General features: G+C 32.0%; 1 protein-coding gene across 2 annotated transcripts in view; it reads left to right on the top strand.

The window, feature by feature from the left end:
* The window catches only part of Cad89D (cadherin 89D), a 97,664-nt gene extending 90,839 nt beyond the window's left edge, over window positions 1-6,825 (top strand). For both annotated transcript variants that reach the window (XM_088242754.1, XM_088242753.1), the window contains exon 21: window positions 3,146-6,825. In XM_088242754.1, coding sequence (XP_088098880.1) covers window positions 3,146-3,413 — 268 coding nt within the window. In that variant the 3' untranslated portion in view covers window positions 3,414-6,825. The remainder of the gene's footprint in view (window positions 1-3,145) is intronic.
* The last annotated feature ends 6,132 nt before the right edge of the window (window positions 6,826-12,957 follow it).

Here is a 12,957-nt window from a genome sequence, read left to right as displayed (position 1 = left end):
AAATCTCACCCACATGATAAAGGTTTCATCTCTTTTACTTCACAAAATTCAACAGATGGAAGAGTTGAGGAAATGTGGATGTTCAAACATAGGCAGAATGGTGAATGTTAAACAGTGTGTAAAGTGGCTACTTAAACCAGCCAATGACAGGTCGTTAGCCATTTAAATACCAAGACTCCCATATTCCCTTCTCAAAAATGATTTCCCTCAGTTGCAACAAATTTAAATATCCCTAGAGAGGAAATCCAGCCAGTCTGCAAGCATTTGGACATATTCAAAACATTGTTGATTTAGTATTTAGCCGTTTTCTTTCATTTTTATGAAAATTTTAATTTTTTTGAAAACCAACAAGAACATAACCATCTGTATATGCGTATATAAAAAACTTTATTATATATACCTATCAGCGATTCTCAAAGTGTGAGGAGAGCTCCCCTAGGAGCCGCGGTGTCGTCATAAGAGCGCCGTGAAATATTTGAATAAACAATTCGGCAAATTCGTATATGCTGACAAAATTCCAAGAATTAAGCGACTTTCGAGTCATTCATTATTTTCTTTCCAAATGCATAACTGCATAAAGTCATAAATCCAATTTTATTCCGAGATTTGAGTTAAATGGGCAATCACTTTTAAAAAGGTAAGTTTTAATTAAGTAGCCGCCAACCGAAAAAGATTGGGAACCTCTGATTTATAAATATATAAATTTTAATTAACATCGACCCCGTACAAAACAAAAGTAAGAAAGACATTGGCCTTTTTATATCCAAGCCACAAATAAATCTAGTTAATAACTATTGTTGCCCATCTGAAAATTCACACTAAGTAATGATTTTTTGTTTTGTAACAGGCCAGTTACAGTGAAAAATTACAGCGCAGAACACCCAGGCTTGAGAAAAATTACATTTTAACAATCGTGTTCTCACCCAGATTCGAACCCGAAACCTTCCGTGCGTGAATTAAGCATCTAAACCACTAAAACACAGAGGTTGCCTTTTTTGTGTGTTTTTTTTTCAAAAAGGCTTTTTATAAGTGTAGTTAATGTTGAAAAAATTTACATAAAAAACTCTGATTAAGACACAATCAAAGCAATTTTATAAAAATACCGCACAATATGTAACACAGTAAAAATTAAAATTTAAATTGATTCACACCTAACAGATTATATACGCGTAGATAACTAAACATTCACCGATTACACAAATGCATACTGCAAAATACTAATGTATATATTCAGAGTTTGGCTGCAACTTTGAAACGATATGTATCACATAAGCCAATTCTAAAAATATTGTTCTTTTTTTTTATTTATTTATTAAGTACAAAATATATATAAGGCACGCAGAAACACAGAAGATAAGTTTTTTTTATTATTCATAAATATGCTTATTAATACATGAAGGTATATATTGCACCTGTAGGACGAAAACGACTCAACTAAAAAAATCAACTTTTTGAGAAATTCCAAAAGAAGAATGTAAATTGTGACATTTTCGTATTATTTCTTTAATTGTTTCGTACTTTTCGAAGCGAGAACAAAATTTTGAGTTAAAAATTATACCGAAGGCTTTCAGCTATGAATCTATGAAAAAAAGGGTAATAACAATAAATTATTATAAGTTTTAACAAGACATTTATTTGAAAAGTCATTATTAGATTGCAAAAAAAAAAACATGAAAGGCACTTTGATAAATAAGATAGTGATATAATTTTTATTAGGTCAAATCAGGTCACCAAACACATGTTTTTATTTATTCGCAAATTGACATTAACGTAAAAAAGTCACTTAGATTATCGATAACTTTAATAATAAAAGGATATCAACTTAAATAAGTCACTTAGATTATCGGTAAGTCGGAACGAAACAATCAAAAAGCTAAATTAGTCGTTTTAATGTTTTAAAAAATAAAGTTAACATTCAATTTATATCGAAGTAAAATTGACTTAACCGACTTTTGGTCAGTATATGTTTGTCGGCGTTGCGTCCTTCACACAGCAATGTAAACACAACACTGATTGCGTCGCTTCCGTACTGACGAGGAATATTAATTTTCTGAGTAATAAAGAGACCGATGTAACGGTTTTGTCCGATTCCAACCCGAATTTTATTTTTAAATGCAGAAAGATGAACTATAATCATTGAAGTCGTTTTATGATCTCAACTCATTTAAAGTTTTTTTTTTAGTTAAGTCGTTTTCATCCTAAAAGTGCAATATATACAACACTACTATGTTCTTCAAACGTAATTATACTTTGGTAAGTACTTAAATGATAAATTTTATCAACATAGGCATTGGCGAAAAAAAAACTATTAAGACACTCTGCACTGCACATAGAGAATTTGCACGAAGTAAAATTAGACTCACCAAATGTTTTATAGGTTTGTAAATATGTCGGGAATACAACTAAACTTTTCAAAACTGTATGAAAATCAAAATGTTTTCCACTATCTATCTGATCACGCCACTCGCCAAATAGCGGATAGACGCTGAATGATTTTAATATGAGTTCTGAAAAAAAAGAGATTCCTTTAAAATATAGTGTAACAGAAGAATATTAAGAATCTCCTGGAGAGACCACATCACTAATGGCGAGGTTATCAGAACAATAAAAGAAGGGAGGCACCTTATCAAAACCAAACCATCTCAGAGAGGCTCGTGAGGGTCTCCTCCTTAACTTATAGAGGAAATGGCTTAGGGGACAAATCACAGAGGGCACCTCCGACGTAAGTAAGTATGTATTGAGAAAATGTGTGCGAGGATTCGATTTGCGCCTCATACGTTGAGCTGAAGAAGGCTGCAGAAAATAATAAACAGTGGAGGACGAGATGCAAGACTTTGCTGCAAACCAATCCCGAGGATCGAGACTGCAAAGAAGACTAAAATAACCTGATTTTGAATTGGTTTTGGTATAATCTATGTTTATTTTTAACTTTAACTTATTTTTGGATTTAAATAACTTCTTTCAGTGTAAGCAGACCGTTAACAAAATTCGAAAGCAGGTCTCCCGGAGTTGTTAAATTTTTGGCCACCTATGATTAAAATAAAACTCGAAAGTTTTTTTTCATAGTTACATATGTTAGAATCCAGAATTTTCACACCAAAATCAGAAGATTTTTATCAAATTAACTGTTTTGTTTTTTTTTTAGTGGAAGCTACGAAGACTCCTTAAAGTCGTCCCACGCCACTCGGCGTTCGCTTAAAGTGCCCAGTCACACCCCCACTTCAGTACCGCTTCCGACGAGTCTGCACGCTTCCATCCTGCGGAGGCACCCGAAGCGGCGTCCCCGTAAGGCCGCTCCGCCCCTGAAGGAGCCCGTAGTTGACTACGACCAGAGTGAAGTTGACGAGGAAGACATTTGCCGAGGGTCCGCTCTACTGCGGCTGGCTCGCCCAGGGGCTAGCGGCCGTTTATAGCTGAAGATTGAGAATCGAAGCGAAAATGAAATATGTTTTTAGTGAACTGTCCTTAAATATTGCTTTAGACCTTAAATATGAGGTAGCTTCACAGAAAAACAATGTATCCAAAATATTTTCTTCAGGGAGTTGATGTACCTTTTGCATTTCTTTTGTTCTGTCTTTTGCTAATTGCTTTTTATACTATTGCGCGAGGAGTTAAATAGTATATTTTGTAATAAAGGAGTTGAACGTTCCGGGAAATTGTTACAAGTTACAATAAATGTTTTCTTACACGCGGTGAGAAAGTTCAGTGCTACAGAAAGTTGGATATAAAAAATGATTTATATTGAATAAAATGAGTAAAAATTAAAGCATTGCATCAGTAGCGTGAAGTTCCTTAAAAAAAACGCACTTCTTTGAACGAAGTCACTAGATCTTCCGAATAAACAAATGTAGTATACACAAACATAAGTAAATAGAGTATTTGGATAGATTTCCGGTTTACTGGAAGCCAACTCACCAAAGAGAACTTTTGTTCTCACAGGCGGAGTCATTTTAAAATATAAAAATCAAAGCACTGGTAATACGATACGCAACAATATTTAAATAAAATGCCTGGCTTAGTTTTAGAGTTTTTAATAATTTTTCGAAAATGCATAAAAAAACACACCAAAATGGTTGAAATTAAAATGCAAAGTTTGCGACTTTCTATTATATTTCAACAACGCGTTTTTGTGACCACGTGTTTGCAATAGAACATTAATTATAGTATTTTTATGTTGTGTTGGCAACCATGGGCGATCATGATTGTAACCGGAAGCAGACTTCCGGTTTCCGGGTAGTTATGTTTTTCGACGTTTAGCGTGCTTAGGCCCAAATTATAATCGTACGAGGCTCAACCTTTAAACGTCAGAAACAAAAAAAACTATTTGTTGTTCCTATTATCTGATCGTCAAACGATGTCGTAGAATGCTTGGAAATCAGCAGTTCGTACAATAAACGCCATTTAAACCCATTTCTTTGCTTCCAATCAGTTATGTTTCAGAACCAGAACTCGTGACGTCACGGGTGGTGTAGTTTCAAAGATTCGGCGGGGATTTTCAAAATAAAATAAAATGGTTCTTTTGATTAGTTTGATGCAACAGGTGCATAGAAACCAATTTAAAAATAAACACTCAACTTCCTCATTATGGGCGTATGACAGACAACGTTTTTTCTGTATTTAATGTATGGGCTTAATTATATCCGTACATTGTAAATATATAAACTGCGGGATACTGTCATGGATTCCTTTTAAAATTTAACACTCCCCTAGTTTGAGGTTTGATGACTAGGTCTTAAAAAATTTTTGACCCATAATAGTCATAGAAGTCTAGAGATATGATAGTCATAAAATCAAAGTACTCAGATTACACAGTTGATAGATTTTTAGAGTAGTACTAAAATAAACTCGCTTAGGACTCTTTATAAAAAAAAAATCGTCAATGTGTCAAATCATAAAAATATTATTTTTACCAATAATATATACTACAATAATATTAAGCTTCATATAAATGAATAATTAAGTTCTTTTTATAAAACTATGCCGAAACGATATGAAATATCTATGGATTTTTAATTTTGTATACCTATATAATTAGATGTCCAATGTAACAAAAATTGATACTTTGCTCCTTGAAAACACTTGCAATATTTTACCGGAATCAGAAAAATACGTACTGCCAATATTAATATTAATTTTTATTGTAGATATTTCTTGATAACACTCCATAGTTAATAATATTAGGAAATGAGAGACGATAACTTTATTCTCTGACATATGTTTAATATTTTAATGATATTTTAAGCGACATCCGAAAAACTAATCTTCTTTCATATTTTCATTTGTTTAATTAATGATTTTTTTTTTCCTGAATTTTTTGCAATCGAGAGAGAAAATATTTTTTATTTTAAAATGCTTTCCTTGATAACTTACTTTCTTGAAATATAGAGAATGGAATTTAGCCTTGTCTACAGACATTTCGACATCCTAAAGATATAGCTTTTTTCGTTGACGTCGTGTTAATAACTTTGTAAATTTTTAAGTTTAAGAAGTTGATTAAGAAAATATTCACGTTTGAAAATAGTCCATTTTTTGTCGTTTTGAAGTTGAGAATTCAGAAATTATCACAATAAGCTTTTTATACGTGAATAAAACAACGAAGTCTGCGTTCGTCATAAAAAATATATTTTATGTGAAGTCCACTTTGTTCTAGCGCAAAAAATATCAGTAGTCCCAGATACGGTATGTTAATATGTATTTTTACTATTAAAATAACAGTTATATTAAATTGATAGTTTTTTATACTTTAAAATTACCTCGTTTGGTAAAAAACTTAAAATGTTTTGGAAATTTATACATGAAATCACAAAATTTGGTTGCCTGAACATTTCGTTCAATGTCACTTCTGTGGTTAAAATGTTTTTATCATATCAGTAATTATTTTAAGTTTTGTCATATTTTAATAAACATGTAAATATTAATTATAAGTAAAAACATTTTTATTTTAATTTCGATTTTATGTATAATCGAACTGAAGCAATAATACATGTACATGATTTGTAATTTTTTTTTTTTATTATCTTGTAAAATATTCTAATAGGTATCATTTATGTTGCCGGATTTCTTACAAAGCCTTCATATACTGGTGTAAAATAAGCAGTTTTGAAATTTTATGCTTGTATATCACATAAATTAAAATTATTTTTTACCTTATCGATGAACAATGTATCGTCGGGTCAAGTAGTTCCTTAGCATGGTGCTGACTTGATATTGAAACCTTAATTGATTACGAATATTTTTTGAAAATTTTCATATAAAATGGGACTGGATTTCTAAGGATAAATAAATATGAAAAAAAAAATATCTTGCTTAAACGGACATTCGTGGAATAGATACATACGAGTATATTGCAAAACTCCACATGAATATAATTCTAGATTTTGGTTTTGACTCGACGATAAAGTTAAGGCACTGTGCCATCCTATACCTATGTATATACGAGCTATGTTAGTACACACGGGGGATTAAATGTGAGATTGTTACTACGAAAAATCGTGATAGTGACCTTCAAAGTGTTGAACCTAGACGAACCCAAAGGTTATTTGTGATTTGTGGATACTTACGTGCAATTTATTATTAGATCACTACTCGTACTTTATTATTACATACATGTAATCTTATACTTTTATATAACCTTTTTATGTGTTACCAACAAAATAACAACCATTTAAACTTTAGTTAAATCAATAAAGTACTTGATTTAAGTAAGGCATGTTACTTGTACCTAAATAATATTATATTATTTGCTTGACCAATTATTATTATGATGGGAATATTGCAATTTTGTTAATAAAGCTACCTTTGATTCTAAGAATCAAATAATAAAAATGCGTTTTTTATTTTGTAATATTTTGAGAGAGCTCTTCCAACCTATATCACAACATGGACTATCTCTTCGTTTTAGTAATGAGAGAACCCTTTTCATACCTATTCACCGCTCTAATTTTTTTGCCTCCTCTTTCATCATAGAAGCTTGATTGTAGAATGATCTACACACTAATGTTAGAGAAGTCTTTTCTTTATTTATATTTCAATCAAGACTGAAAATTCAAGTTATTCCTTTCTTTTTCTTCTTTCCTTCCCATCTCCTCTCCACTCTTCATAGTAAAGTGTTAATTTTTTTTAATTTTTTTTTTTTTAAATTTTGAATAAAATTATAAGATTCAGTATAATTCCTTAGAATATGTCCATGTCCTTGTAATTTTCTCAGACTGAACGGTTTGGGTAGGTAGAAAGAAATAGCTTTAAGGCAATATGCCCGCCCTTATATGTATATGTATATTTTATTTATTTTATTTTATTTTTATTTTATTTTATTTAGAAAACATACAGTCATACAAAATCAGTATTAAAAACAACAATATAAAGTGTTAAAATAAAATAAATAAACAAATAGTCGAAATTGATTCAGTGACCGCATGAAAAAAGTCAAAGAAATAAAATTTGGGATATTTGTTGTCGTCCCTAAGAATTTAAGTCAGGGTGTAGTAAAAAATGTAATTATTTCTGTTGTTTTCAGTATGAAAATGCATGTTTTGTGAAAGGTTGCTTGTTGGAACGTTAAATTTTATAGGACGCAGTAGTTCAGGTGCATCAACGAGTGAATAAAGATATTTAAATAGGACTAACAGTTTGGATTTATTTCAAAGATCTTGGAGATAAGGTATATTTAGGATAGTTTCTAGCTCATTATACGCATGTTCGCTTTTTGAAAAGCTTAATCATGCAACATTTTTTTTTTGTAAAACGATGTTAAAGTGATATGATAATATGAAAACCAGATAAAAAATAAATACTTCAAGTCCTTGCCAACTAGGGAACAGAGGAGAGTTTTATGGTAACTTATATTTTGTATGTGAGTAAAGTTGTGCTTCGGTTTATACGAGTAGATCTAACTAGTTTGAAAGATTTATTGACAACGTGTTCAATTTGCAATGTGACAATTTAATGTTTATTTCTATAGGATGGAAATAAAAATTGTTTTTATAAAAATTTAACATTATGTATTTATCCATTTCCGTATAATTTATTTAAAAATAGCGTTCTATAATATCTTATAATAATAGATCAAATATGACGATAAAAATATTAATTGTACTTTTATGTGTTTAATACATTATTTATTAGTTGCAAAATAGTATTGTTTATTTGCTGTGGTTTTGCTTAGACGGTTAATATAATAAAAACAATCAGTGGTAATGCATTGAAGATGTTAGGATTTGTTCAGCGTACTGCCAGGGTTTTCAAAAATACCCGCGTACTGAGAACTCTTTACAACTAATTGGTGCGAAGTAGACTCGAGAGTGGCTCGATGATTTGGGGGCCACATGAACTGAAGTATTCTCTTATGATAGAGAAAATCTAAAGGAAGTTTCTGAGATATCTCTACACAAGAGAGTGCGGGTATTATCCTTGGCTCTATCCAACCGAGTTTCTCCAGGGTAGGCTTGGCTACAACAGTTTAGAGACTAGAAGGAATGTGAATTTGACTACACATTTTTATCGATTGTTGCGCGGTACGATAGATAATTTTAAGATTATGATCAGCATTGGTTTGTTCGTTCCTGATAATTACCTAAGACAGCGTCAGCATAGATTGTTTCATTTTCCGATATTCAGGACTAACCTGCCTATGGTTATGCGTGTTGGAAGGGCTACCGCTATGCTGAACAACATCGTTCTGGATATTGATTTGTTCCATGTATCCGAAGCGGTTTTCCGGAGCAGAATTCTCCCACTACTTTGACATGAGTCTCTTTCGTGTATTTTTTAAACTTTTTATAATATGTACGCATTGAATATATGTTTGTAATGTAAATGTTATATTTACAATATATGAATTGAATTGAATTGAATATATTTAAAAAAAAAATTTTGAGTATCACTCTTATTTTTTATTATGAATTTGAATCAATTTGAATTTTAATGCACGTATAAATATATCGTCTTAAAAAAAATAAACAATGAATTCTATGTGTATTTTATAATAATTTATAAAAAAAATACCAAAATATTTTGGGAATATAATTTTTAGAGGACGATAGATTAATAGTACAGATTTTTCCACAAATACAGAATTTTTACTGAACTAGCTAAACAGAGAGAAAAAGAGTGGTCAACTTTACAGAAATTTCCACAGATGGCAGTGAAACTTGCATTTACAAATTATTGTTGCCTTTAAAGTTTGACAAAAATTTATCACAAAACTCATTCGTTATAAGAGGAATCAGATTTTTTTTAAATATCACAAATATTACTGTTAACAATATCAATCATCATCATTATCTTTCCGCACCTTGAAATGTATACGGCACTGCATTTGTATGCCAATAGCAGAGTTTCTGAAATATTTTAGTTAAATTGAGGTAAGATGATCAGTCTTACGCTTCAGGTTCCAGTCCAGAGACTTTGAAATATTGAAGTACAAAAAAACTTTTTTTTAAATAAATATTTAATGTCAACAATGTCGGAAATCAAGACCTTTTACATGGTAGGTAAACGTGTTAGCAACTACACCGCGAGGCCGACAAATAAAAGTAATTTCTGAAGGCCACCACAAATGTATATTAGATAGGTGTTATAACAGGACCACGGATAGTAGCGAGAAACTAAATGCGGTATTCATAGAGAAAGAGGATGAAGGACCGGAGGATGTTTTCAAAAGATTGCTTAAGATAACCGCAGCAGCACGAAACAGAATCAACAATATCAAAAACAAATCATTTTTCATTAAATTTATGACCAGATTAGAGTATGTATAATATGTCGTCACCAAATAGTTACATCAGCCAGTCAATTGGGTGATTATGCTGTTCATTAATTGTTAGCATTTAATCAAATGACGACTTCAGAATACATGCATAAGGTACATTTTTAGTCTTAGGAAATATGACCACATTTCTAATTATCGTAGGAAACTGAAATGGCCCAAAATTAGACAGCGGAGAAACTATTAGTCCCTCTCACTTCTGTTCAATCTACTTTATAGTCCTAACGCTCCTTTATACCTGCGTGAAAAATTTCAACGATTATCAGTTCGTGGTTTACCTCTTCGTTTTAATTCTCAAGGCACTCTCTTAATACCAATCCACAATTCCTCTCTCTTCTCTAACTCATAAAGTGTCCATGCGGCTCGACTGTGGAATCATCTCCCATCCACCATAAAAGATGTTACCACATTATCTCTGTTTAAATCACGTCTGAAGAAACATCTCTTTTTTCTTCCTTTATCTCTCCTCCTTTCCTTTTTCCTCTTTTTTCCTTTTTCCCACTGAGTAATTGTTTCGATTTAAGGTAATTTATAAACAAATACGTTTATTCCTATTTTTGTATATCTTTAGCTTTTTCATGTTTTTTTCTATTGAATATGTTCTGTAACTTGAATTATAAAAATAAAACTTTTATTTATTGATTGGTTCCAGAATTAATTACGAAAGCTCAATATTATAAAAATTAAAAATCATTTATTAAACTCAACTCAACCTACCTAACCTAATTTAATAAAATAATTCAAATAAAATTAAAGAGGCTAAGCGACTTTCAGCAATTTCGTTAAATGTTGCTTTCAGCATTTTGGCCAAGCATCCGTTTGCTATTTGATTGAATGCCAGCATTTTTATGAACAACCTAGCCTCTCAGTCAAGTAGCTTATTTGATTATTTGGTGGCGTTATCTGTACATGAAGCTAACATTGAAAGAAGAACGGATTTTTCAAATTACTAAAAATATAAATAAAAGCACTAAGGGTGACAGGTATAGTGAATAATGGTGACTGGTGTGGTAGTCCCATATTATATATTATTTGTAAAACTTGGGACAATGGTGTTTTTTTTTATTGTTTTGCCGAACATTTGTTTTCTAATTCCATTAACTCCCAAACTGAAATTTTCAGAATTGTCATCTTTGTATTTAATACCGCATCTGTTCAAATATTGCATATATTAAAATAATTTGTGCAAATTTAAAATTATTTATCGACAAGAACCGAGTCGTGGTCTCGTGGCTAGTGTCACGAACTCACGAATTAAAGGTCCAAGGTTCGAACCCCGCTCTACCTCAATTTGATTTTCAAGAGTGCGTTATTTACATAACTCGTCAAAATGGTCCAAATTGAAATGTATTAGTTAGTAATAAAAACGCAAACATTTTTTATCGTTTAGAAAAAATGGATGAATCTCACACGCAACAATAAAAAAAATGTTTTCAAACATTTTTTCTACATAAAATTTAGAAGATTAATTAGTTGACTAAAAATATGAATTTTCAAAAATAGGCAAAATTGTTAATTGTAGAAGCAATTTAAAAATCTGGGTTGAAAGGCCGCGGGGCCCAATCACAGGTAAAAATATATAAAAAAAACACCCAGGGCAGAAAAAAGCATATTATTTATTAATATTAAAAATCCCGCCGAGAATCAAACCTAGAATTGTATCTGAGATATATTCTTCTATATGTTTTTGTCACAAACAAAAAAAAAAGATTTTGAACGCAATTTATTGTGTTAAAACGGTATGCAATCTCTCAATGTAAGGTATTTTATGTGAATTATGTAAGGTCAAGATGAGCATTAACGACAAACCAACGAAGGAGTTCTGCATTGTTTTGGTTATGTGGAGCGAATGCACAGCAATAAAACGGCTTAAAAGATTTACAATGTAAATTTTGATGGTTGCAGAATAGAAGGAAGACCAAGAAAGGCATGGCATGACCAAATTAAACAAATACTTAAAGCTGGATGTGTCAAAAGTCGGAATAGCCCGCGGAACGGTACATGAATGTAAAGGAAACGAGGTATGTACGCATTGACTGAGTGTCATGGCGTTCTAACTTCTTTACTTACCCCTACAGAAACGGCGTGATGGTTTGTTTGTGCTTAAATTTATATTAAGTATTCTTAGTTAGCTGTTTACATCTTAGAAATAATATTCAAAGCAATACGATGACGAGCGTTTTCTTTAGTTTGGATTTTCTCTTTGTAGGCCCTAGTCACTGTTTTTATGCTTATAATTATATAAAATTTCATAATCACCATTCCATGTCCGCTCCCAAGTTGGAGCAAATGGTGTCCATGAAGATCCTTCAATCATCTTTGTCGGCTGCCAGCTCCCGTGCATCCTTCCAAGTGAGGTTCGAGCTGCCAACGAACAGTCAGCATTAGACGTCCAAGACATCGAGAACCTGATGCCTGGTAAAGTAGGCAAGCGTGGTTAAAGTTCTCAAGAGGCGTCCGCAGCACATGACCAAGCCTACCGTATTGCCTCCGCTTGATGACAGTTGTCACCGGAGTTTGCTGCGTCCGTTTTCTAATCACTTCATTCCTTACGAAGTTAAACCACCGCACATCCAAAATTCTTCTGTGACACCTATTCTCAAAACAAAGAATGTTGTGAGGTGACAGGGCGCTGCATTGGTACACCAATCGCAGCGCATCTTGATAATTTTTGCTACATGAAGGTAAGATGATCAGTTTTACATTTCAGGTACCAGTCCAGAAACTATGAAATATTCTAGTGTGAAAATACCCTTTTAAAAAAATATTTCATGTCAACCATCTCGGGAATCGAACCAGAGACCTCTTGCATGGTAGGCAAACAAACGCGCTGACCATTACACCACAAGGCCGACAACAAACATTTGGACATACTTAAAATACTCTTGATTATTTGAAATTAAGTATTTTTCTGGAGACCACATCATTTCTGAAATATTGTAAACTTCCGCCTATACAAATCAGGTCATAGGGTATTTAATTTACAGATTCGTCACCGGGGGTGCTATTTTGAATGTTCTCTACCCCCTTGAGAGTGATAAATTTTGAGATTTTTATTTTTTGAGTGCGTTAACACTTTGCTTCATATCTGGTCACACTGGTAATTAAACGTCAGATAAATATGAACACCTGAAATTAAATATGATGGTTTCGTTTCAAAAATTGTAACCTTAAGCATAACCCAAAACACT

This window comes from Micrasema longulum, unplaced genomic scaffold (assembly GCF_059751315.1).
Source record: "Micrasema longulum isolate JH-2025_06_02 unplaced genomic scaffold, ASM5975131v1 h1tg000163l, whole genome shotgun sequence".
NCBI classification, from domain to species: Eukaryota; Metazoa; Arthropoda; class Insecta; order Trichoptera; family Brachycentridae; genus Micrasema; species Micrasema longulum.
The sequence above is the reverse complement of the archived record's forward strand: the minus strand, read 5'-3'. Positions and strand labels throughout refer to the sequence as shown.